General features: G+C 36.5%; 1 protein-coding gene and 1 long non-coding RNA gene across 2 annotated transcripts; both read left to right on the forward strand.

Annotated features, from left to right (window-relative positions):
• The first annotated feature begins 9,350 nt into the window (after positions 1–9,350).
• On the forward strand, positions 9,351–12,285 carry LOC113303163. Its single transcript, XR_003337325.1, has 2 exons — positions 9,351–10,729; positions 11,995–12,285. It is a non-coding gene; the product is annotated as an uncharacterized LOC113303163 (long non-coding RNA).
• A 5,952-nt stretch (positions 12,286–18,237) lies between these two features.
• LOC113303164 (BRCA1-associated RING domain protein 1-like) lies at positions 18,238–22,682 on the forward strand. The gene is made up of 13 exons (XM_026552181.1): positions 18,238–18,551; positions 18,643–18,696; positions 18,817–18,887; positions 18,993–19,100; positions 19,205–19,464; positions 19,675–19,947; positions 20,174–20,274; positions 20,354–20,540; positions 20,647–20,753; positions 21,447–21,537; positions 21,639–21,804; positions 21,973–22,091; positions 22,209–22,682. The coding sequence occupies exons 1-13, from the start codon at positions 18,457–18,459 to the stop codon at positions 22,551–22,553; spliced, it is 1,977 nt and encodes a 658-aa protein (XP_026407966.1). The 5' UTR covers positions 18,238–18,456; the 3' UTR covers positions 22,554–22,682.
• Positions 22,683–25,961: the final 3,279 nt, after the last annotated feature.

Genomic DNA, 25,961 nt, shown 5'->3' on the forward strand with positions numbered 1-25,961 from the left:
TTTCTACATTTTCTTCTACTGCATTTCTGCTCCCCCTACTGTTGCACTTCTGCTGCTGCACTACAGGGTTGCTGCTTCACTTCCCTGCAACTCTGTTGCTTTTCTTGTTGCTTCCCTTACTGCTGTCTTCTTTCTTTGCCCTGCATTGCTTCTTTCCCCTGTAGCTGCTGTGCAGCACTTGCTCCTGCTGCTGCCAATCCATTTCTGTTGCTGCTGCTGCAGCTTCTTCTGCTGCTGCTGCCTTTCTGCAGCTGCTGCTGCCTTCCAAGGCCAACTGAGTCCAAGGTCCTAAGCCCAATTCACAGTTGAACTGTTGAGCCCAAAGCTCAAATCAGTTCACTGAAACAAAGCCCAACTTTCAAAGCTCAAGCCCAGTTTCTAAAACCAAAAGCCCAGAGCACAAATTGGGCTCATCAGAAGACCATAACCAAAGCCCAATTACTGTGAAAGACCATTTCACTGTTAAGGTGAAATTGAGCCCAAAGCTCAATCAAAGGCCCAAAGCCCATTTGCACTTCAAAGATAACTGAGCCCAAGCTCAGTTCATTTTATCTTTAACAAACCCACTAAGCCCAATTCATTCAAAGGGCATTCAAGCCCATTAGTACTCAAAGCCCAATCTAAGCCAAAAGGCTTCTAAGCCCAAAGCAAATCTAGGAACCCAATTAGCTAAAACACTTCCGAAACACACCCGATCTCTGTGGATCGACCCGTACTTGCACGAGCTACAACTGACGACCGTGCACTTGCGGTATTACTGTAGGCCCGCGTTTTTATTGCGCTCATTTTTATACACCCCTCCGGACCTGCCAAGTTTTTGGCGCCGCTGCCGGGGATAAATTCTATACCCTTTTCCAAGCCTGCCAAGTTTTTGGCGCCGTTGCCGGGGATTGGTGCTGTGTTTTATCTGTGTTTTTCTTAGCTATTTTGTATTTCAATTCATAGCATTTGCATCTGCATCTGCTTCATTTCATTTGCTATTGGACCTGCTGATTCTGAACCTGTTTTTCCTCTGCTGGGACGCCACTAAGGAAAAGAACCAAAACCCAACTGGGTTTTTGCAACAATATCAGAGCAGCTGGGCTGTGCTAAAAAGGTAAGCCTAAACCCATTTCATTGAGAGAACCCAACCTGTGGGCTTCCAAATTTTTTAAAATTTGGGCTTGTAATAATTAACCCAATTTTTTTGGGCTTTTTATTTTTCTATTTTGGGTTTGTAATAATTTATTTGTGGGCTTGTTTGTTTAATTTGTGGCTTGTATTTATTTTGTGTGGGCTTGTTTAAATTCTTTCATTGGACTTGTATTTTGACTCTGGGTTTAAACCCAGCTGAGCTTATAACTGATTGTGGACTTGTAAGTGACCTCGAAACCAAAGTTTTAAAACAAACGTCGGGCCTTAACCAACTGGGCCAAATTAAACTTTCAAAATTAAAACTTGATTTTCGTAGGCCGCAGCCTTCCATTTCATTAGAGGCTTGCACAGTGGGCTTGCTCCCATTTCAAAAACCAAATTTTATTTTCTTATTTCTTTTTATTTAAAAAAAAAAAAAAAAAAAAAAAAAAAAAAAAATTCTTTTGCTCCCAATTTTAAACCAAATTTCTTTTATATCCCACCAAAACCAAATTTTTCCCAAAAATCCAAACCCATCAAAAACCAAATTTTTGAAAACCCATTTAAAACCAAATAGTGGGCTTTGTGTCATTTCAAAATGGACCAACCTCGTGCTCTCCATGAATACATGTATCCATCAATACAAATTCCATTATCATGTATTGTCTTACCTCAAACCAATAACCCTTTTAAAATAAATGCAAACATGATACAAATACTTCCTATATTTCGAGGGTTCGATTCTGAGAACCCCTATACTCATGTAAGAGAGTTTGAACAAATTTGTCGGACTATGCAACCTGATCATTTGTCCGAAGACTCTCTGAAATTGCGTTTGTTTACATTTTCTTTAAAAGAAAGGGCCAAAACATGGTTTTACGGTTTGAGACCACAATCAATCACCACTTGGGACAACTCACAATCATTTTTCAAAAATTTTTCCACACCATAGGACCATCGCTATTCGTCAAAGTATCAATTGTTTTGTCCAATTGGATGAGGAAACTGTTTTTCACTATTTTGAACGTTTTAATGATTTGTTGAGTGAATGTCCGCACCATGGAATTGAGAAGTGGAGACTTGTCGTCATCCTCTATGAGGGACTAGACTTTAAATCTCGAACCATGGTTGAGTCTATGTGTAATGGTGAGTTTATTGATAAATCTGTGGATGATGCATGGAATTTTTTAGCCGAGATTGCAGAAAAAACCCATCAATGGGAATCCGTTAGGGAAACAGGAACAACACCACATGATATGAATCATCCCCATGAATTAGAGTTTTATTCTTGTAATAGCTCCGACCTTAGGATTGAAAATTATCCTAGATTGCAAAATGCCTATCATGATGATGATGATTATGATGTTATGTTAGAAGAACATGTCTATACTGAAAATGTTATGGAACCTTTGGGTTCAAATACATTAGGCTTCTCCGCCCCGACCTTAATGCATGATATTTCTTCTAGTATTCCATGTGATGTTTCCCCTGATGTGCCGATACATGAGAAAAATCTGTTGATGATGTTGATAATTCTGATTGTGATCTTGCAATTTGATTGATGATTGTGAGCATGATGTGACATGTGTAGATGAGTTAGAAGATTTTGATTTGATTGATAATATATGCCTATTCTTCTACCTAAGTCACAATCTGATGGCCTTCCACCCAACCTAGATTTGGTTTGTACCCATATTGTCAAACCAACTTTTCTGAAAATTCCTAATCTAGGATTGGAACTGTGTGCTTCCCAAGTCCTCTTGGACTATTTTGCTTCAAATATATACATTTAAAGAGCCACAGTTGGAAATTGCATGTTTGCCCATCCCGAAAACAGTCCATTATGAGTTAGACCTTTTGAATCCTGAACCCTTAAAATTGTTAGATTTTGTGCTTAAAAGTAAACCTGTTGAACAATTTAGGTTTAGGGGTAATTCATTCGGTTTTTCACTCTCATTCCCATTTAAGTCCAATTTTAGTGTTTTGAAACTTTCTGTCTCTACACTTTGTCTTTTGGGTTGATCCTCAACTCTTTAGATTGTTAGTGTATGGTGAATTTTTTGTATATAATCCAGTAGATAAAATTTTAAAAACCCTTTTGTTCCTTTTGTATATATTTGCTAATCCAATATGATCTCGGCTGAAATATGTTGGATTTTTGCCTTGAATAACGGAGTTTTAATTCTGCTTTCGCCGAAATCGGGTATCTCTCTCCTTTTACTCTACTCAGCATGTCCCTTCATATATTGTTTTATAATTCTTTCCATATTTTGAAACATTGAGGACAATGTTTAGTTTAGGTTTGGGGGTATAGAGTAGATACCATGATAATTTGCTATAATTGAAAACAAACTCCTTCTTCTTTTTGAAAAAAATTGAAAAATTCCAAAAAAAATTAAAAATCAAAATTCAAAAAAAATTAAAAAAAAAATGAAAATCATAAAAATGGAGCTCATTTACCTTGAAATGTTGACTCTTGTGCAAATATGTATTTTTTAGGAGTCTTAGTCTAGATATTTAGGCACCCTGATTCTAGCACAATTCACATAGTGATAAGAAATTTGCACGCGCACGATCTACCAATACATGTATGGCCTCGATCTTCAAGGTGTTGGATAGGAAGTTACGATTGCCAATCACTTTAGAATACTGAACGAAACTTGACTAGCTTGTTCTTTGGTTGGTTGGGATAGAAGGTGGAGGTTACATTAAGAAAGACAACCATCGAATTTAACTGGGTGCATCAAAAAGGGCTACCTCTTGCAAAGTGTCATGTAATTTTTGTTTCTTTTGTTATGTATCAAAAGTGTTTCCTTGTTCAAAAAAAAAAAAAAAAAAAAAAAAAAAAAAAAAAAACGATGTAATATTCAGAAAAAAAAAAAAAAAAAAAAAACAAAAAAAAAAAAAAAAAAAAAAAAAAAAAATCAAGTATTTATCAATTCCATCATCTCTTGTTCCAAAAATAAAAGAGATTTCAATGTAAATAAGAGTCATGTAAAGTTCTTTTGTGTTTCGTTGTAATAAGCAAGGAGGGTGTATGCCATTGATGTACAACGCGAGCAATTGTGAAATACCTCCAACTCATTCACAATTCTCGTAAAGTCCGGACAGCTAGCTAGATTTCGACCTCAGTTCTTAGCCTGAGAAACTATCTCTTGGTGATTAGTAGTCATAACTTCAGATCTTTCTTTACACATGTGTAGATACACTTTACACTCTTATCACATGTCCTTATTTGTTATCAGTGCTAGGATTGTGCCTTCGATAGCTAGATTGACATCTCCATTTTGCTGTGAGCTTAACTGTTTTGCACATGTCACGTTTGATGGAATCTGAGCTCATATTTTGTCCTTAGGTTTTGTAGGCACACCTCTGGTAAACCTTCACGAGACTTCAACTCGTCCACTAGGGACACTTAGTGGTTTAAAAGGCTTAGTGCATACGCTAAATGCATTCGAGAGACCAGCGACAGTGGTATAGGTAGGATTTCCTTAGTTTTGTTTTACTTGAGGACAAGTAAAATTCAGGTTTGGGGGTATTTGATGAGTGCCAAAAGTGCATATTTCTATATATTATTCTTGGCATTTAACTCATCTTTTGTGCATTAATTCTACATTTTATCCCATATTCTGTATTTTCATTGTTTTCAAGAATAAATATTTTTATTAATTAATTTTGCATTTTTAGGTAATAAATAAAGTTCGGATGAGTCGCGGAGCGAAAAGAGCAGAAAAGTAGTGAAAAGCCGGGAGAAATTACGCAAGGAAGCCGCGAAGAATGGTGCGCACAACCTCATTTTCTACACACAAAAGCGCCTCCGACTCAGCCATCAGATCATTTCTCAGAAGCATCCGACGGTCGCTCCTTGCTGAGCATCAAAATCTGATGTCTCTGCCAAGCACCACAGCGCTGAAATTCCAAGCCTTCAGATTAGATGGTAGCTGAATCCAACGGTTGCTCCCTTGCTGTTCATCAAAGTTTGATATCCCCCGCCTTACACTACAACACCTAACCCCATCTAGAGCCGTTAACTTCGTTGTATCCCTTCATCCGACGGTCGCTCCTCGCTTGCCTCCGCATCACCGTCCGATCCACCTACCATCGTCACATCCTACGGACCAGATCGCGAAACATCATCCCTCGCTGAAACCGCTCAACACTACAGTACCAAACACCCTACACCTCTACCAAACGCCCCCCTCTTCCCAAATCAGTCGACCACCCTCCCCTTCTCCCAAAATCAGTTGCAGAACCACCATCTCCTGCAACCCTCTGCAACTCCACCAGACCTCGAGCTCCACCACAACCACAAACACCCGACAACACCACCATCTCCATCAACCGACAACAAAACCCATCATCCTATTTCACCCATTTCATTAACCCTACCCACTGTTAGGGTTCTGACATGAGAGAACTAGGTTGATGGGAACTGAATTCGTAGCAGAGGAGCAGAAGAGAGCATGGGTCATCGACAAGAAGGACAAGGAACAACAAACAAGGAAATTTGGTGAGTAATTTTGAAAATTGAAAAAACCCTAATTTCAATTTAGGGTTTCTTAAATTTGGGGATTTTTTGTAAACTATAAAAGGGAAGTGTTAGGGATGTAAAAACTGTTCTTGGGCTAGCCAAGTTTCCCCCTAATTGGGTTAAGTTTGATGTTAATTTTTGCTGCACTGTTAATCATCTGCATATGTTTCTTCTTGTTATTGTACTGTGTATGATGTTGTAATATGCATTTGTTGCCATGTTGTGTAATTGTTTTGATGTATTGTTAGTTCAGTGCTCCTGTTCATGTGTAATTATGCCTGTTAATGTGCAAATGTCTTGTTAGTGCCACCCCTAGCTCACTGTTATGCTGCTTATCATGTTCTAAATCACCCTGCTAGGGACTTGATGAAGCTTTATTGTTGTATTGTGCAGTATATTGACCACATTGCTCTAGAAAGCTAAACAAGTTTAGGTAAAACCTGAACTTAGCTCATCATCACCTCACTTTCACAATGTATGCCATGTATACTTTGTAGTTAGGATCATGAGCTGCTGATAAGCTGCAACTCAAGCTGAATTCATAATCTCTTGACTAGTTGTGCTGTAGAAAGACAATTAGTGCTTTGGAAATTATACCATAGTTGTGTTTAACTTCCTATAGGAGAATACACAGTAAACATTAGAGTGAATTCAACCCCTAGCTCCCTGTCATCCACAATTTCATCATCATCTGTTGGCTTTGTTCATGCTTTGTTTTGTTTTTGCCTTGATTGTTTCTTCCAGGCCTTGCAACTCTGTTGCTTTTCTACATTTTCTTCTACTGCATTTCTGCTCCCCCTACTGTTGCACTTCTGCTGCTGCACTACAGGGTTGCTGCTTCACTTCCCTGCAACTCTGTTGCTTTTCTTGTTGCTTCCCTTACTGCTGTCTTCTTTCTTTGCCCTGCATTGCTTCTTTCCCCTGTAGCTGCTGTGCAGCACTTGCTCCTGCTGCTGCCAATCCATTTCTGTTGCTGCTGCAGCTTCTTCTGCTGCTGCTGCCTTTCTGCAGCTGCTGCTGCCTTCCAAGGCCAACTGAGTCCAAGGTCCTAAGCCCAATTCACAGTTGAACTGTTGAGCCCAAAGCTCAAATCAGTTCACTGAAACAAAGCCCAACTTTCAAAGCTCAAGCCCAGTTTCTAAAACCAAAAGCCCAGAGCACAAATTGGGCTCATCAGAAGACCATAACCAAAGCCCAATTACTGTGAAAGACCATTTCACTGTTAAGGTGAAATTGAGCCCAAAGCTCAATCAAAGGCCCAAAGCCCATTTGCACTTCAAAGATAACTGAGCCCAAGCTCAGTTCATTTTATCTTTAACAAACCCACTAAGCCCAATTCATTCAAAGGGCATTCAAGCCCATTAGTACTCAAAGCCCAATCTAAGCCAAAAGGCTTCTAAGCCCAAAGCAAATCTAGGAACCCAATTAGCTAAAACACTTCCGAAACACACCCGATCTCTGTGGATCGACCCGTACTTGCACGAGCTACAACTGACGACCGTGCACTTGCGGTATTACTGTAGGCCCGCGTTTTTATTGCGCTCATTTTTATACACCCCTCCGGACCTGCCAATGTGCTCACCCATTCCCACATTCAGTTTCAGAGACAGATGAGAGTTGCGCAGCGAAAGCTTCAAGGGTTGTTTCCGTTAGTTGGTTAACTTCGGATATGTTTATTATGTTGCATATTGCATTTGTAAACCAAATAACTATTGTATATGTATCACCTGAGAGGAATTCTTGTATATATGTTTCAGAGCGGGGGTAGTTTTGGGTTAAGTTTTATAGCAGATTTCCTAATTGTATGTTTAAGTAACTGATTTAAATTGTTAATGCCTTTTTATTTAGTTAATCACTTGGATTAATCAGCTGCTAGCTTTGGGGGCGCTACAGACTTGATATCAGAGCTCACTATTGGATCTTACTTGGGAAACAATAGGAATAGATAGTGCCAGTTAGTGAAATAGATTAGTTTAGAACAGGGTTGGGTTTGTGAGATAAATCTTAATTCACTAAAAAAACATCAATAATTAAAATAATTATTTGATTGATTGATTTGTTTGTTTGGTTGATTGTATATGTAATGAAGTAAAAATTGTAGGGTACACCGATAACTTTAGCTACTAAGGATTTGAGAATAATTAGTCTAAAAAGACGAACACGTAGACAATTCAATATTAAAAAAATAGTGAGATTAGGATTATTGATAAATCTCGAAAGTCATATAGAAAATTATTGAATACCTTGACTTACACGTATGCTCAACAATTTATAATCACATAAATATTAATAATATTATTGGGACTCAATAAATATTTGTAAGAGTAGTTAGTTCGACCATCGATGTTAATAATAAAAGTATGAAAATAATAGTTATAAATGATAATAATAATAATAATAATTTTAATAAAGTATTGTTAGCATTCTTAGTTAGTATCATATTGAACTTAAGTTAACTAAAATCTCATTAAAGATATATAACGATAAGAATGATAAATTATGATTAAATAGCTGTGGAAAATTATTTACGCTTATCTAAGGTTAAGTTCTATAAATTAAACTGATTACAAATTAGAGATATATGTTTTGCGTTTGAACTCGATAGTTAATATAACATTTACTGGGCGTTAGACTTAAGAAAGCGAGGATTTAATATATAAATAAAAGACTCAACTTGTTAGTAACCTTGTACCGAGATTATATTGAATTTAACAGATGACTCGGTAAATTTTTAAAGTGAAACAAATATATATGAAATAGTAATAATAGAATTATGATGCTTAGTGTAATATTAGAATTAAATTAAAATAAATAAATAATAATAGAAATAAATAAAAGTAAAAATAAATAAATTTTGATGATTAAATTGTTTAAAATGATATAAACTATTTATATGTGTTACAAAGTAAATTTATCAGACTTACACCAGTTACGATAAAAGTTTGGAGACTAATTAATTTTAATAAATTAATACCTAGTTAATCCAGCACTGGGGAATAGTGAGTTTGGTAATTCTTGTGTATTACGGTGATACTTGTTACGTAGGTAGGCATTGTTAGGCGTCGCGAACCTAGACAGGGCAACTGCATTCTTGTATCACTAGGCATAGAAGGGAGACTCGCTTCTATTAGTGGACTGATAGACCCCAAATTTAACTTAGAAACTTTATTATAGAGTATCTTTTCTCGTACTTAGAGCCAGTTACTCATTCAAATAATTGAAATAGAAACTAGTCTATTGAACATAGATCCACAAAATTTTGTTGTAGGAAGTCATATATGTTTGTGCTTTGTATTTTATATGTTGTTTGCGCTTAAACAGGAGATGGGATTGTTCTATAAGGTGGGGAGTATTGAAGACTAGAAGGATGGTTCTATTTTCGAGGACAAAAATGTATAAGGTGGGGAGAATGTAAAGACCCTCAAGCTCGTCAACGCTATAGACCGGTCAAGTGTCGATTTAGCCAAAAATAACTCGATTAGTTTGACACGAACGTTAATTAATAGAAATTAATCTAACAACGATCTATATACGAATTAGTACCGTTGATTAGATCTCGAAAAGTTGCGCAGAATGGACTGCTCGAACGTGTCATTCGGATACCGGACGAAGAAGATATCTTCAGAATCATGTGAAGGATAAAATAGTCTTTTTGTGATTTAGCAGACCCGGGTTCCCTTATCCTTTTGAAGAGTGTCCCATTAACCAACTTTGGTCTTATCTACCCAACCGATAGGATATCCTTTCTTCTTCTTTCTCTTTCTTCTTTTCTTCTTTTCCTTTCTTTTCACTGTTCTTATTTTCTGGCGAAATTGAGAAATCAAAACAGAAGATTCGTGATCAGTAGAAGGTGGAGAAGATCATGGGATAGTTTATGATGATGTTTTGGTTGTCTGTAGTTGATTCATATTCGAGAGAAGAGGTGAATTAGAGAAAGAGAAACTAGGGTTTCTGAAGATGGAATCGAATGAGGATTTTTGTGATTCTGAGAAAAAAATTAAGTATGGTGATGGGTATTATGATTTGAGAGTTATGAAGAGAATTTTGCAGTTAATTCTATAATTTCAGTGAAGAAACTAGGGTTTCTGCATGTTGTATTTGAGTTTGAATTGGGCAAATATTAAGAAGAGTTAGATGGAACTATAAGATGGGTTTGATTAATTGAAAGGTTTGATTGATGTCTTGAGATTGAATGTGATATTGAAGATAGTTTAGGTTCATGTGTTCTTCCCCAAATTGAAATTAGGTTTGAGTAGAATTGATGATGAATTAGAGTAATCGATAGATGAAGCACAAGGGGGTAGCCCGGTTGAATTGATGTTGTGTAGTTGTTTTAGAGGATAATCAAAGAGTTAGGGTTTTCCCTGTGAATTGATGATGATTTGGTTGGAATTTGATTAGTTGGCTGAGAACTGTTGGTGATGATGGGACTGATTTGGTATTGGGGGAACTGAGTTGGTGAATTGTTGTATCCTTAAGAAGAATAGAAGAATCCAGTTAAGCAAGAAGAGAAGTTGAATTGTATTTGCTGGAATTGGAATGTGTTAGGTTGATATAGAAACTGGGGTTTGTGAACTAGTGTTAATGCGAAATTGCAGATGATGAATACGAGTTAATTGGTGGTATGTACATGTTGATCAGAATTGTAGAGTTTAGTTACATAGTGGTGGTTCTGAGGTTGTTGGTGAGTTACAAGGAATTGTTGGAAGTTGAATTGAGTTACAGAGCTGCAGATACAGTCCAGAGTTGGTGGTGGTATTGTAATAGAGATGCAAGTGAAGTTGTTAGTGGCTCGGATGTGTTTTAAGAGGAATTAGAATTAACTGGTTGGTGTTGTGCTGTATTTCAAATGATGGTGTATTACTGTGATTGGGTCTGGAGTATTAGTGTGCAATTGAGTTTGGTTGAAACTGACAATGTAAGTCGGTGAATATGTTATAGGGTTATGAGAGCTGATTGAACTAGAATTGAATTACAGTTGAGGGATTTATGTATGAGATGTAGAAGTTGATGTTTAGTGTGGAGTTGAATGCAAGTTATGAATTGCCCGTGGGTTAAAGATGTTGCTTGGAACTGCATTGGCAGGTAAATTAAGTTTGTATTTGTATTCAATCATGAAGTCTTGATGGATTCAATGTATTGTTGTAATGTTGTAAGATAGTATTTGAACTGTTAGTTTCACGGAACCAACAAGCTTATGTGATTCAGACCTGTCAGCTGTCTAGCTAGCTGATTCTCAGACATGGTTAATCTGTTTTAGTGTGTCTGACTGAGTTAACCAGATTTTACTCAGTAGACTTTGACCGAGTTGACTCTGTTGAGTCGTATTGACCCAGTTGACCGATTTAGACTTTGATTATTTGACCCTGGACCTTGATTTGGCCTTATACGTTGACTGGTAGAGACCCATTGACTGTTAGTTTGACAGTTAGTGACCGTTAGTTGATCCAATTAGACTGGGCCTTAGTTAAATGGACCTATTTAGTGAACTTGGGCTTATAGCCAGTTTTCCCAAGGAACATGTATCTGACCTTTGTGGTCAGATTTAGCCTTTGATTCCTTCTACAGAGTGTAGATATTTATAAGACTTAGATATCGAACTATAAAACCAACCTAATTCAATTAGTAAACCGTAGCTATGCTAAATATATATAATAATAAATAAATGGACTTAGAACCATTAATTAGACGTGTATGAGCCTTGTGGCTAAACTCTTAGAGTGCTTTTTTGATTAACAATTAGTTATTAACAACGATCGATTCAAAGGATGAACCAGTGGATCGTGGATCTCGAGGTAGGCGTGGCTTGTCATCAAAAGAGGTGGGAATACATTCGACTCTTTTGTAACCATTATTGTTGCTTTTACAAAAGTTTATGCTTAACAAACTCATGCATTGTCTGTCTGTGCATTCCATGCTTTGTTTAAATTGCATTATGATAATTTTGTTGATTATGTGAATCTTTCCACGATTTAGAAAGGAATTGCAAGGTTTTGTTTGTCATTATGAATTGTTATGGGAAATGAGAATTTCCACTTGTGGTATATAGGATGCACCCTTCACAATTATATCTACATGAATTCTGTTTTTATGCTTAGAGTGGGTCATCATGGTTTTGGTGATATCAATAGCTAATGAGTGTGGTTAGCACGAATATTATACATTGTTTGAAGAAGGAGTTTGTTCATATACATGTTTGTTTACTAAAGTGACTTGGTCACTTTTTTTATGTTTGGGAAAACATTATTGTTTTCCAAATCTTGCCACGATTTCTTGAAAGTTAAATGTTATTCCTACCGGGAACCCCTTTTAGGGATGATGTGCTCACCCATTGCCACTTTCAATTTCAGAGACAGATCAGAGTTGCGCAGCGAAAGCTTCAAGGGTTGTTTCCGTTAATTGGTTAACTTCAGATATGTTTATTATGTTGCATATTATATTTGTAAACCAAATAACTATTGTATATGTATCATCTGAGAGGAATTTTTGTATATCTGTTTCAGAGCGGGGGTAGTTTTGGGTTAAGTTTTATAGCAGATTTCCTAATTGAATTTTTAAGTAAATGATTTAAATTGTTAGTGCCTTTTTATTTAGTTAATCACTTGGATTAGTCAACTACTAGTTTTGGAGGCGTTACATTATTGTACCACGTGTATGCTCTGCCTTTCAGGGATTTCGAGAATTCCCTCAAGCGAAGGTTGTGATTATATTCATGTTCTCCCAATGATTCCAAGAACCGTGAGATATGTTCTCGTGCATTGCCAGTTCCATCATACATTGTGAATGTTGGGGCAACGTAGCCCTTGGGAAGTGAAACTTTATGTACATCATAGGGGTGTGGAGGTTGATGACGGTGAACATATGATGAGCCGTCGTCTTTTCCATGTTTCTCCAAGAAGCGTTCCAGGTCTTCCTTAGTAATGAAGTTTGATTGATCTTTCACCTGGGAGTCTTTTGCAGTATCGCGAACTTTATTGTCTTCAACAACATGAATTGGAGTCACTTCAGGGTCGGCATCTGGAGAAATTTCTTTCGCTTTTCCTTTTCCCAGTCGTCGATCATCTTTTCGCTGATCTGTCAGAGCTTTCAAGTAGGTGAGAAGATCTTTTTGCATTGCAGCCATACCTTCTTGAGTCTTGGCAAGAGTTTCCGGCGTCAGCGCTTCCGATGTTGACATGAGTGATGACTGAAGGGTTATTGGATTATCCGTACCAACTCTTCTGTTAATAGGAGTAATGACTGGAGGATTATTGGTACTACCAGTACCAGTGCTTATGGTAAGAGGAGTGATGACTGGAGTACTAGGAATACCGGTGGGAGGAGTGACATCAACGGAACCACTGGAACCTGTAGGGGGAGTGGTATTAGCAGTACCACTGGAACTTGCAACATTGGGATTGGGCGTCGAACTTTCAAGATTGGGGTTGGTAGTAGCGCCAGATCTCAGACCGACCATCTTCCATAAATTGAATTTCAGGATTAATCTCCCACTGTGGTCGCCAATTTTTTTTGTGGGTAAAAATGATTCACAAGTTTTCTGGTAAAAAACTGGTGGAGGAGGCAAGTACTTGCTGAAGCATATGCTCGGAGTTGTGAATCATATGAACCTTTAAACAAATATATTGCACGAGAGAACTTTGAGTTCGAGAGACTAATCTGTAGGACCCTAGCCTAAACCAAGACAATGGTCGTTCCAAGTTCAATTCGGTCACAAAAGGAGGAGAACGGTCGGTTTGTAGGGAGGGAAGCTGAGATTGTGTGGAGATCATTGGATATTGATCTGTAGGTGATGTGATGTATTAAATTGCTGTGAATATAATTCTCTGTGCAAACGAGATTAATCCTCCGAAAGTGTTTGATGACTTGACAATTATGAGTCTTAGTCGTTGTTCGCTATCAGATCACAGGTTCAAAAACCTATTTATATCAACACATTAATCTCCTGTAAGTTGTGACAATTGAAGGTAGTGGAAGAATGGGGAAGTGGGAGATCGTGTAAGGACCATTTCCACTTTACACGGAAGACTGGGTTAATCAACCATCCACTACTCCATTCACTACTTAACTGTCAGCACGACTTACCACAACTCTCATCGTGGATGTACCTCACATTGCACGTGTTTTAGACCGCCAGACCAAACTCCTAGTGATATCCCCCATGTGACGTGAATTGATGTCTTATGTGTGAGTGGTCGATTTTTGATCTAAAACTATGAGTTTTATGAACTAAACTGACAAAGTTCAATACTGTGATAGAGGAGGCATGGGATGTTGAAACAAAAACACGCTCTGCAGACCATGAATGTTGAATTATCATTATGCTAGTTGAATCAAGAATGATAGTCAAATGACCTAGTGATAGTTTTATGAGATTGTTGGATCGATCACAAACTATCATGTTGGTGCACTGAGCACTTGTGAGAATAATCATTGTTGAATGATCATTGAAGATCTTTCTCGACCCATGTGTCATGAGTCAGTCGAATGACGAGGAGAGATTACAATATTAAAATAATGGTTGGCATACGAACCAAAATGGACCAATAAAATACAAAAAGTTGGATTAGTGTTAAATTCTCAAATATTGATAGCTGGATCAACATGAGAATATTGTTCTGAGCAATTAGATATTGATAGTTGAATCAATATTGGTGGTTTTGAACCCTGATGGTCGTGAACCTTTGCTAGCTGAAGCAATTAGGGTATTGCCATATAGAGCATTAGTGATTAGTCAAGTATTGCTAGTCAGAGAAAATACTGTTAGATCCATGTATAATTGATAGAAATACCAAATAAAATATTAATTAAAAATATTATCTGAATACATAGAGAATAGTCGGGTTTGGCTTCAGAATCCTAAAGAAGTCTTCAAGTCGTTAACCTATAATGGTTTTAGAAAAAACCTAGGTTAAAGGAGAATCAACTTTAGTCGCAACTAGTATCACACATGAGGTGTGGGGATTAGGTTTTCCAGTTGATAGAGTTCTCCCTTATACAGTCTTTAAATCAGGGTTTGATAGCTTTGAAACAAAGCAATCAATATTCACCGTTAGATGAAAACCTGATTTAAGATTCAATCTAAGTTTGCTTAAAACCAAAGAAATATCTCTCCACCGTTAGATGGTCTTAGCTTGTTACACACAAATGAAATATGCCTTCATTTAGATATGGGTAACCGTACCTAAACGTCTATATTGAGTTGGCTCAACAATAGTTAACCGAAGTTAGCCATATGAACACTTTTCTATTAACCACATTCATCTAAACACTTCGGGATCAAATGATAATCAAATGAATCTAATTGTGTTACTCATAGAGTTGTTCAATTGTTTATATTCTCATAGAAGTATACAAGACACAATTGAAACAAAATCGGATTTGATTCAAGAGAATCAATTCATGAATATTAAGCCACGATTTGCAAAGATTGCATTCCTTAATTTATAAATGTATTTGTTCGTGAGTATGAAATTATATTTAACCGGTTTTAGAACATAAACCAACTTAGTTTGCAAACGGGTACGCAAACTTAATTTCCGGACATTGGTCTTGTTCGGCAGTTTGTATACGGGTATGCATACTGCGTATCGGAACGCAACTCAGGTGAAACCTTTTGCAAATGGGTATTCAAACTTGGTTCCCGGACTTTGACAGTAAAAATTGTTCGCATACTGGTATGCATACTTGGTTCCCAGACCTGAATCACACTACAACAGTTTGCATACTGGTATGCATACTGTGCTATATCCAGATAATGGTTATTTGTTCTAAACTCCCATTTCAATCATTGAAACATTCTTAGAAGACAACAATAGGTGTCTCGCACAAACTATTAGCTTACAAGTAATTTTCAAGTGATCAAATGATTAATACGAAACATTCAGAGTCTGCATCAAATGATTGTCTCACACGAAACATGTAAGATGTTTCAAGGAAATTTTCACATGATCATCTTTTGACTCATTGTTTGGTTTCCAATAAATAAACCGTTTCCAACTAAACTCGTCAAGAATAATGATGAACTTATTTAAAGCAAAAAGCTTTCCAACACATATTTCGAGAAAGATATAAGCGAGTTAAACTCGGCTCGAAATATCAAATGTGTATAATGTAAAGTCTATATAGCTATACGACTTAGTCTCCATAGGAGATAGAATATAATAGACTTACGAGTGACAAATAAGTTTTAGTCTCCACACATAGCTATAAGTAGACTAGAAATCAAGACTTATAGTTTTGATTACCTAAACTTGACAAACAAGCTTGAGATAGCAACGCTTGCGAGTTCGACCGAGCAGTGCTCTAACAATATCTGCATTCTCCATCCAATCAAATACTTTCCAACAAAAACAATATCACAGCTATCGATAAAAAAAATGAAAATCAATGTTCCAACTAGCATTTAGAATACAAGGTTTCCACTGGAAATCGTTATTGAGCTTATTGCTGATTGACTAAACATTTCGCAAAACATAAAAATTGAATCAACAGGGTGATGATTCTCAAATGAACAACACTTAATTAACAATGGTGTTCTAAATAAATGATGTGGGTTCTCTTGAAAAAAAAACTTGAGAGTTCTAGTTTATAGGTTGTATTACTTATCTCTTATGATTTAGAAAGTTTAAACCCGAAGGATTTTAAAATTAAAGATGTTGAGTTATAATTTTCGAAGGTGAGTATATTGTTAAATTCATCCATCAAATGTTGAGTAATGATTTGGAAAGTTTCCATTGAGTCGGTTAATTTGAACCCGTTAAGTTTTAAAATGGGGTTAAAATATAATGTCTTTAACGAAAAAAAGTTTTGATCTCGCAACATGAGTTCAAAAATGATTTTGCAGCGTCATAACAGTTGGATAATGGATACGATACATCGTCAAACTCCGCACTTAACTACACTTATGTAGATGGACTTTTAAAAATACGTCGTATCTTTCAAATATCTCATGTATGTAAAAATTGAATGTCGCTTAATTTTGGCATCAAAGGGAAAACCTGGAATTTTATCCATATCAAGTTCTTATTTCGGACCGAGGAAATATTTTGTTTGTCGCCAACTGAAAGCAAAGCCAGTAAAACTGTACATATGCATTAACATATCTTAACCTTTACTCCTTATCGCACACTAAAGTTATTGCTTTGCAAGCTGCTTACTCTCCCCACTCTTAAGGCCTAAACTGGGACTTAGGGATATTATGCAGAAGATACTGTGATTTCAAAATTGAAGAAATAGCCAGATTCCTCGATCACTTGGACTTTGTGTCTTTCAACTCGGAAGCATATGATGATATCTTATGGCTCAACAATAAAGTTGGCCAATTCTCTGCCCATGCAGCATATAATTCAGTGATTACTCCTCAACCTGTCAGTTCCTTTCCAAGTTTTAAAATATGGAGTAAGAAATGATCAGGCTTTTTTTTTTTTCCATGGAAACTCCCTGCTCTGGAAAATATGCACAAGAGAAACATTTGCTTGGTCTATGCAAGTGGTAACACCCCATAACTAGTGTCTGCCACTATTGGCATCAATCACCGGAATCTACAGACCATTTTTTTCTTCTTACCTCTCTTTTTCTTGGAGAATTTGGTTGTATTTCTTTTGATGTTGCAGGCCTGAATTTCAGCTTTCCGTCTCCAGTCATCAGTCTTGTTACTGATTGGTCTTATTCCAATTTCTCTAGTTAGGCTAATGAGTCTAGTTATCATTTCTCATTTCTTATGTGTATGTTTCAGCTCACACATAAACATAAGTGATTGACTCCTAATCAACCAATTATTAACTTGGTATATATATTAATTGATTATCACAAAATAAAATATTACGACTGGAGATTGTGGTACTATACTATAACATATATAGTTGTAATGCAATTAATATATATTTACCATTAATTACATGTAATACTAGGTATGCGAGATATATTCATCGGAAGCTTGTGTTCGTGATTATTTTTGCAAGCACAAGTTCTTATTTCAGATTTTGTAGAATAAAATTCTAGGTTTTTCAGAAAAATAGGAGATATGAAAGATCCCCACTTGGCGCCAAAAATAAAGATTGTATGGGAAATTCTGGTGATTGATACGTGAAATTGTCTAAAAATACGGCGTATTGGAAAGTCCAACGATATATAACTGTAATGAAGTCCCGAGTTTGGTGACGTCACATCTCCATTGTCAAACGGTTAAAATGTTGCAAATCATTTTTGAACTCGCGACGTGAGATCAAAATATTTTTTATCTTTTAATTACTTCACAAGGGCACATTGGTCAAAAATCCAGATGGTCAAACAAGTCTTTGGTCATTCTACGACCCTAACCTAATGCATTAATTGCATCTTGTGCGGTCCAAACCCTAATATGAATGTGGAACTTCTCGTATCCAAACGCTGTCACCAGATGAGAATAACTTTCCCGCTTAGGCTTTTATCGAGCGGCGAAAAATAGGGCGGGGGAAATTAGAATTTTAGTTTTCTAAAATTGGCGCCAAATCACAACATTACCGCCAACCTTCACACATGTGATCTGAGCGTACATCTGTAGCATCCACGTCATTGGATTTCAATAAATCTAGTTTCAATTATTTTCTAACCCTCCGTTTCTCACAGATCTGTACATAAAAAAGTACAGTATCTTTTTCATTTCAAATTTCAATTTGCAAATATTCAAGATTCAGTATTCAATTTTCATTTCCCGGGCTTTCGAAAATAGAGTTCATTAATAAACCCTTCAGAGGAACCCATCCAAGCTCTATTCTTCTTCATTTTCCCCTCTGTCTCTCTAAACTGTTACTCTGCAGCCACAAAGGACGTCGATGGCAGATTCTGCTAGTGGGAATCTCAATCGGTTTCTAAATCCATGGGTTCTTCACTTCCAAAAACTGGGTTTAGAACTCAAATGTCCCTTATGGTATAGATCTGTTTTCTTTTCTCTAGTATTTTCTGATTTACCTCTCTCCCTCTCCCTCTCTCATCTCATTGTTATTGTTATGATATTGCAGCTTAGATCTCCTCAACAAACCAATTTTACTTCCATGCCAGCATATTTTCTGCAGGTTTAGTTGTTTTACTTTTCTATTTGAATATTCTGTTTGATTTCCTGATTTTGGTATTCACTATTTTTGTTCTATATGTTGTTTTTGACCTTGGCCTTTCAACAAACATGTTTTATGCAGTTCTTGTATTTCAAATTCTTCACAGTTCAGGCAAAATTGCTTCGTCTGCCAATCGCCTTACGCAGATCTAGGTAAACTTTGAGTTCCAAACTTTGATTTTATCCAGGTCATTTGAATTTTTCATACTAATCAATTTTCCACATCCATATATTAATGGTTTCATGGGTTATTTTTAGATCTAAGGTCAGCTGCTCACATGGAAAACATTGTCAATATCTACAAAAATATGGATGCGGCGTTTAGCACAAGTCGCTCGCAATCCTGTTCTCAGTCTCATACTTCTGGTACTCACTCAGTCATTGGTTTGATTTTGGAAGCCCTATATTTGTAGAAGTATCATGTTTTTGTAGTTGAATCTTATGAATCGATTGTCATTTATGATTTGTAGATGGAAAGGATCCTATGACTCAAAGCCTTGATTCAGCTAATACAGTTGCTAAGATGCAGAAGGCTGTAAAGGAGACATTTCCAAACAAACAAGTTCAAAATCCTTTGTGCCAAACTGAAAATGTTGGACCATTGGTATCTGGATTTAAAAGGAAAAATAGTGTGACCAAAATTGGTCAACATACGTTACCTGATAGCCCTCCATCCTTTGGTGTTTCTAAGGATTCGGATGATGATAGTAGTGGTCATGGCGGTCAAAATGTAAGTTTATTGTTCCATGCGATTTCAGTTTTCTTGTACTGTGATAATTGTTTGATAATATGTTTACCTGGTGAATCATTTTCTGCTTGATACATGCTAAGCTGCAATTTGTTCCCACTTGTCGCCCACCTATGGGCATGGCATTATTTCCAATACTCCTTTTTCAAATAGTTTCTTTTCATGTTGGGATTAATCTAAATATTTCTGCAGGGTGCTGTGAGATTACAAACGATGGACAAAACAGCAGAAGAATTAGAAAATCAAGCAAATTGTGACAGAGAAACAAAGAAGCAAAAGTTGGAGTCCAAGTCTTATAATGTGTCTGCTAATGGGATGAATCCTAAGCCAGGGTACTCTGATTCAGATGGTGGATGTAAATTAGAAGGAACCCTTTTTGGTGCACAACAAGCTAGTACTTCAGTCTGTCTGGATGACAACTCAGCTTTTGTCTGTGCATTTTGCCAAAGCTCAAAAATATCAGAGGTAAATCTCTTTCTGCTGAAATTGAAATTAGTACACACACATGTTCTATATATTATATAGACTAGAGTAGCACATGAAGCTTTGATTTGCTTAAGCACAATGTTTCCTCTATACCCTGTCAATGTGGAAAAGAATATATTTCTTTGTCTTGCTAGGTTATTTGTAGCTATAATGTATAATGTCTTCAATTAATTGATTTTCGATGTTTCTGTATGGGCACACTTAGGGTTCTGGATCCATGCTACACATTGCCAGTGGAGAAGAAGTAGTAGGGGATGAGGCATCACAACCAGATGTGATACATGTTCACCGGAAATGCATTGACTGGTGATTATTACTGCTCTTGTTTAGTTTTGCATTAGTTTCATCTTATTTTCACCCTAATGGGTTATGCTTGGGGATGTAGGGCACCTCAAGTGTATTATGTTGGAGAGACTGTAAAGAACTTGGAACTGGAGCTCACAAGAGGTTCAAAGCTCAAATGTAGCTGTTGTGGGCTGAAGGGTGCAGCTCTTGGCTGCTTTATACGTTCCTGCAGGAATACGTATCATGTTCCTTGTGCATTTGCCTTTCCAGGTTGCCGGTGGGATGATGTATGTTACAGATTTAAATTTCATATGATGTTAAATATAGCAGCTGTCTACCATAGCTTTCTCTAAAGTGTGAAGCTAACTGATTATAGTCATTGTCTTGTAACAGGAAGGCCATCAAATGCTATGTCCCAGTCATTCTCATAATAAGTTTCCACATGAGAAAACCAAGAAGGGAAAGAAGCTAACGAAAAACAATACTTCAACTGTTCAAAGGTATAGTTTCATACTACTAGCTTCCATACTAGCTTCCACTAATCATCTGTGTTTATTAAATTGATGTATTAAAAATTTGTATGTTCATCCGTGGTGAATGATCAACAGGGTTCCTGAATCCTGAATATCGGGTGATGCTGGTTGAAATGAATAAATTTCCCTAGCTTTACAGCACTATTTTAGAAAGACATTATTGCTACTCATAACTCTAATGCTAGGAGATTTAATCACTTGTGAGTGAAATGTACTATCACAGTGGCACCATACTCGGGTTGGGATAAGCTTGGCACATTGTATGTATGGACTAATTTATCTACAAAATACTAGAATGCAAAAAAATGTTTCCTAATTCAGTAGCATAACCTTTAGTACTTTTTTGGACCCTTGTTGCAACAGTAAATTATGAAACTGTAGGACCTGTGTTGTAATAAGTTATTTGTTGCCGCATCTTAAATTGGGAAAATATGTGAATTGAGTTAATAAATGTTTGCACATTGGATGTGGTAACTGGTGCTATTAAATGTTAATATATTAGTAGGCAGAGAAAAGATATATGATACCACAAGTACTTGAGATGTTATGCATAATATTCATTCACAAAGCTTTGACATCCCGTGCAAAAACCTTAACTCAGTTGCTTTCACTCCTATTAATTTCATTTAAAACTTTTCTATTGTTTTCTGAAATTCACAGGGAAAATGGGCAAACAAAGGTTTGGGCTGCATCAGCTGCTGCCACTAGTAAATTGACTCTCTGCGGGTCTTCCCTTTCAGTCGAAGAGAAGGTGGGGTTTTTCAAGATTTGGCATTTTATAACCATCCAGGTTTCACCATGGTTGACATCCTGAAAATTGGTTTTGATGTTCTTTTAATGGTTCTTATGCAGAATCTATTGGCCAACTTTGCTAGAATATCTGGCACAACCATTTCCAAAAATTGGAAGCCAAATGTGACCCATGTGATTGCATCCACTGATGAGAGGGGTGCTTGCAGCCGCACTTTAAAATTCCTCATGGCCATTTTAGATGGAAAATGGGTTCTCAAAATGGATTGTAAGTTTACCTAGTTTAAGTCTTACCCTTACCTATATAACACCATTTTACCAATGAAAACTTCAAATTTAATCTAAGTGGTTTCATCTGCTGCAGCTGCACACGCCATTTAGCTTTTCCTACTTTTCTTTATTTTGTTGTGTTGATGCAATTTGTATTGCTAAACAGGGATTAAAGCATGTATAGAAGCAATGGACTTAGTTGATGAAGAACCTTATGAAGTTGGACTTGATATTCATGGATGTGTGGATGGGCCCCGAAATGGTAGATTGCGAGTTAGTGAAGGGGTAACTTTTTTTCACCTTTTTTGCCTTACAATCCTTCCATGCTATATGCAGCAAGAAAATTAGTTTTGATATTAGTTTATCATATATTGACTAAAATGAAGATGACATTTTCTGCAGGTGGCAAAACTCTTCAGTGGCCTGCGCTTCTATTTCAGTGGTGAATTTGTTCCATCGTACAAAGAATCCCTTCAAGAACTGGTTTTAGCTGCGGGAGCTACTGTATTGACAAAGAACTCTTTAGTTTCAGGGATTAGTAATGAAGGAGAACGTTCTTTGAAGACTTTGGTTGTTTATAGTCTTGATCTCCCTCCAAACCTTGAATCAGAGGAAGCATCTTTTTTGATTATTGAGGAAAGGCTCAGAGAAGCAGAAGCTCTTGCTGAACAGTTTGGAACCTTGGTTATTGGTCATACATGGATATTGGAATCAATAGCAGCTTCTAAGTTGGAGGCAGTTGCTTAACGAAAAGGGGACTTGAGATGGTAGGGTAGAGAGGATACCGTTAGAAGTCGAAATCTCTTGTTTTTTACTTTTATTATCTGCGCAATCATAAAAATATGGTAGTTTGCATTTTGTACGTTTTTGTAACGTGTAATCATAAAAAGAACCCAAAGAGAGTACCTCTCGTTTTGTCAATCAAAATGATACGAGTATATCTTATTGAAAGGATTTTTTTTTTCCGAAGCCTATCGTTTTCCTGTAATTTGTATGAAATGTAGCATGTACTAAACAATGAACATAAACTCTTCAGGGTCATAAACTGCAGCCAAGACACATTACTAGTAAGTTTAAGAATTAAGATAAAGAGCCATGCTATCATGTGCACATCCGTGTGTGACGGACAAAAATGAACTCGCGCCTATGAGCAGTTGGATCTGTTTGACGGCTATAGATCCGGATTTGAAGAAAAAGTTTATTATTTTCTACATATTCTATTTTTCACGGCTATAGATCCGGATTTGAAGAAAAAAAAGTTATTATTCTCTACATACTCTATTCTTTAAGCAACCATAAGTTTTATATTTATTTTATTTTCAGTCCTCTATTTCAGAAATCATTTTTATTTTAAATTTTAGATGTTGTTTTGGATCAAGATAGTCGTGGTCCGGTCCGAGTCATGTACTACTATTTCGGATAAAATTATTAATTTGTGTTATAGTGATAATTCCACATTTAATATGTTTTTGTTTTGATACATTCATTTGAGTTATGGAAAACTTAAAACCGAAACAAAACCGAAAAACAATAATAAAGGCAAAAGGCCCACTATCTCAAATACAATTTCATACTTATCTTCATGTAAGATAACACAAAATACTACTAAATTGACTAGCATGAAGTCTAATGAATCTAGAACTAGGATGCAGACTAGCCAAGCTATATGCAGCCCGATTAGTTTCCCTATAATAGTGACTGAAATTCACATTCTAAAACACCTCAAACATTGTACAAACCCTGCGCCAGATGTGATAAAGATTCCAAGGTGGCTTAGGATCAACTGTCTTTAACAGAGGATTAAAGATGCCATAAAATCAATACAGACATGAATTCTAGGAATCATTCTTTTCAATAGCAAGCAACAGAGGTAGGCTTACATCCTCCATAAGTATAGTCCATACGATCACCATGTTTGTTCCCGAGAATAACCCCAAAACCAGCAGATGATTCTTTTAGAGAGCCATCTGAATTTATCATAATATCGTCACCTTCTGGACTTATCCACCAACACTGCATCCAGACTTTGGGAATAAAGATACAACCCACGTTCCAGTTCAATAAAAATCTTCTGTTCTCTGGGGTATCACAAGCAGATCTTGGGTGAGCACTAAGTTTGAATCCGGAGAGTAGAGCATTTCTTAGCTGCAAAATATTTATTATTCATTTTTTTTCCATATCTGGTAAATGAAGCCAGTGAACACTAGCTTCTTTATAGAACTCACCAAATCACTTGTAGCAAAGATACACCACTCAATCTCAATCTCGCAAGAAGGAGTGGACCCTCTAAAGTATTCCATCTTCAAAAGAAGACCACTCCATATAAGAGGAGCAAAAGGAGAATTATGAAAAATATGGGCTTCAGACGCTCTACCATCATCACACAAAACATATTTATCATGCTCATTAATGCACCATTTTAAAAGCTTATCTATTGTTTTAAATCTACCATGAATAACAATCCAAGCTATAAAAGACTGTTTGTGAATATATAATTTGAACCAAACAATAGACCTCCAACTTACCAAATCCTATAGCACAACAATAGCTTTGTAAGTATCCTTCATAGTGAACCGTCCTTTAGAAGTAGACTTCCATATCACCATATCCTCTTCATTACTAGTAAAATCGACGGTAGAATTCTCCATGAAAGTATCAGCTTCAATAGAAGAAGAAAAATGAGCAGAGAGGATCCAATTATCATCTCTTAAGCAATCAACTACCTTAACATTATCATCTGGAACATGCCGAGCAATAATTTCAGAGGAAACCCAATAAATCAACTTACCATTTGGATGCCAACTATCTTTCAAAAAAAGAGTCTCCTCACCGTCACTAAGGATATAACCAATTTGATAGCTAGCAATGGGACTTTGCTCTAAAATTCTTCTCTAACACCAAGAAGAATCCTAAGGTGTACTCAAGCTCCAGAAATCTCTACGCTTAAGTATTTGTACTCCCATATGTGTCTCATATTAGAAACAGTATTGGAAGTACTCAAATCTTTAATACCCAATCCTTCGTCCTTAAGGGGAAGACATATCATACTTCAGCTTATGAAACTGTGTTTCTTACTAAGGTCAGATACAGACTAGAGAAATCTCTTGAAGATGCATTTCGACTTATTAATAGCTCTCTTTATTAGACTAAAACCAGAAATCCAAAACTGCACTATACCAGTTACCACACCCTTTATAAGTCAAATTCTTCCAGCAAAATCAAGGTGATTAGCTTTCCAAGACTTAACTCTATCTCTTACCCTAGAAATAATAGAAACACAATAAGTGTAAGACAAGCTAGTATAAAGAAGAGGCATTCCAAGATATCTAATAGGAAGAGAGTCAGGAACACAATCAAGACAAGCAATAATATCAGAGAGAACATAATGATTAATAACAGAAGCATAACGAGCAGTATTATGCTTATTAACCTCAAAGCTAGAGTAGTTACTAGAATTACACAGACTAGTCTTGAGCACAGAAGCAGCATCAACAATATCCTTGGAAAACACAAGAACATCATCAACAAACCAAACATGAGTAAGTTTTGTCAGAGAACATCTAGGATGGAAACCATAAGCACCCTTCTTTACATTTTATATAAGAATACCTTTGAAAATTTCCATGACAATAACAAACAAGTATGGGGATAAGGGACACCCCTATCTTAATCCTCTATAGCACCAAAGAAACCATATGGAGAACCATTTATAAGAATTTAATATCTTGCAGTAGACATGCATTAATAAATCCATTTCGAAAACTGATCAGGGAACCCCATTATCGTCATAGTAACTATAACGACTTTCCAACTTACAGTGTCATAAGCTTTCTTAAGCTCAATCTTAAAGGAACATCTAGAAGAACCACCAACCCTGTGATAGTTTCTAACAACCTCATGAGTTACTTAAATGATATCTTGTATAGCTATACCACAAACAAAAGCATATTGGTTAGCACGAATCTGCAGAACCTTCTTAATTCTTATAGAAATAATCTTAGTAATGCATTTATAAATGACATTACATCAATCAATGGTTCGAAAGTCAGTGACCTTAGAGGTATTATCACATTTTGCAATAATGGTAATGATAGTACTATTTACTTCTTTAGGAATTTCATACTTGGAGAAAAAGTTATTAATAACAACAACAAT

The sequence above is a fragment of the Papaver somniferum genome, chromosome 8 (genome assembly GCF_003573695.1).
Source record: "Papaver somniferum cultivar HN1 chromosome 8, ASM357369v1, whole genome shotgun sequence".
NCBI classification, from domain to species: domain Eukaryota; kingdom Viridiplantae; phylum Streptophyta; class Magnoliopsida; order Ranunculales; family Papaveraceae; genus Papaver; species Papaver somniferum.

What these genes read in the sequence shown, in the direction of transcription:
- LOC113303164 (XM_026552181.1), top strand. Translation starts at nt 18,457, where the DNA reads ATGGCAGATTCTGCTAGTGGGAATCTCAATCGGTTTCTAAATCCATGG. An exon ending in GAACTCAAATGTCCCTTATG is followed by an intron (nt 18,552 to 18,642) that starts GTATAGATCTGT and finishes ATGATATTGCAG; the next exon opens with CTTAGATCTCCTCAACAAAC. An exon ending in ATGGGTTCTCAAAATGGATT is followed by an intron (nt 21,805 to 21,972) that starts GTAAGTTTACCT and finishes ATTGCTAAACAG; the next exon opens with GGATTAAAGCATGTATAGAA.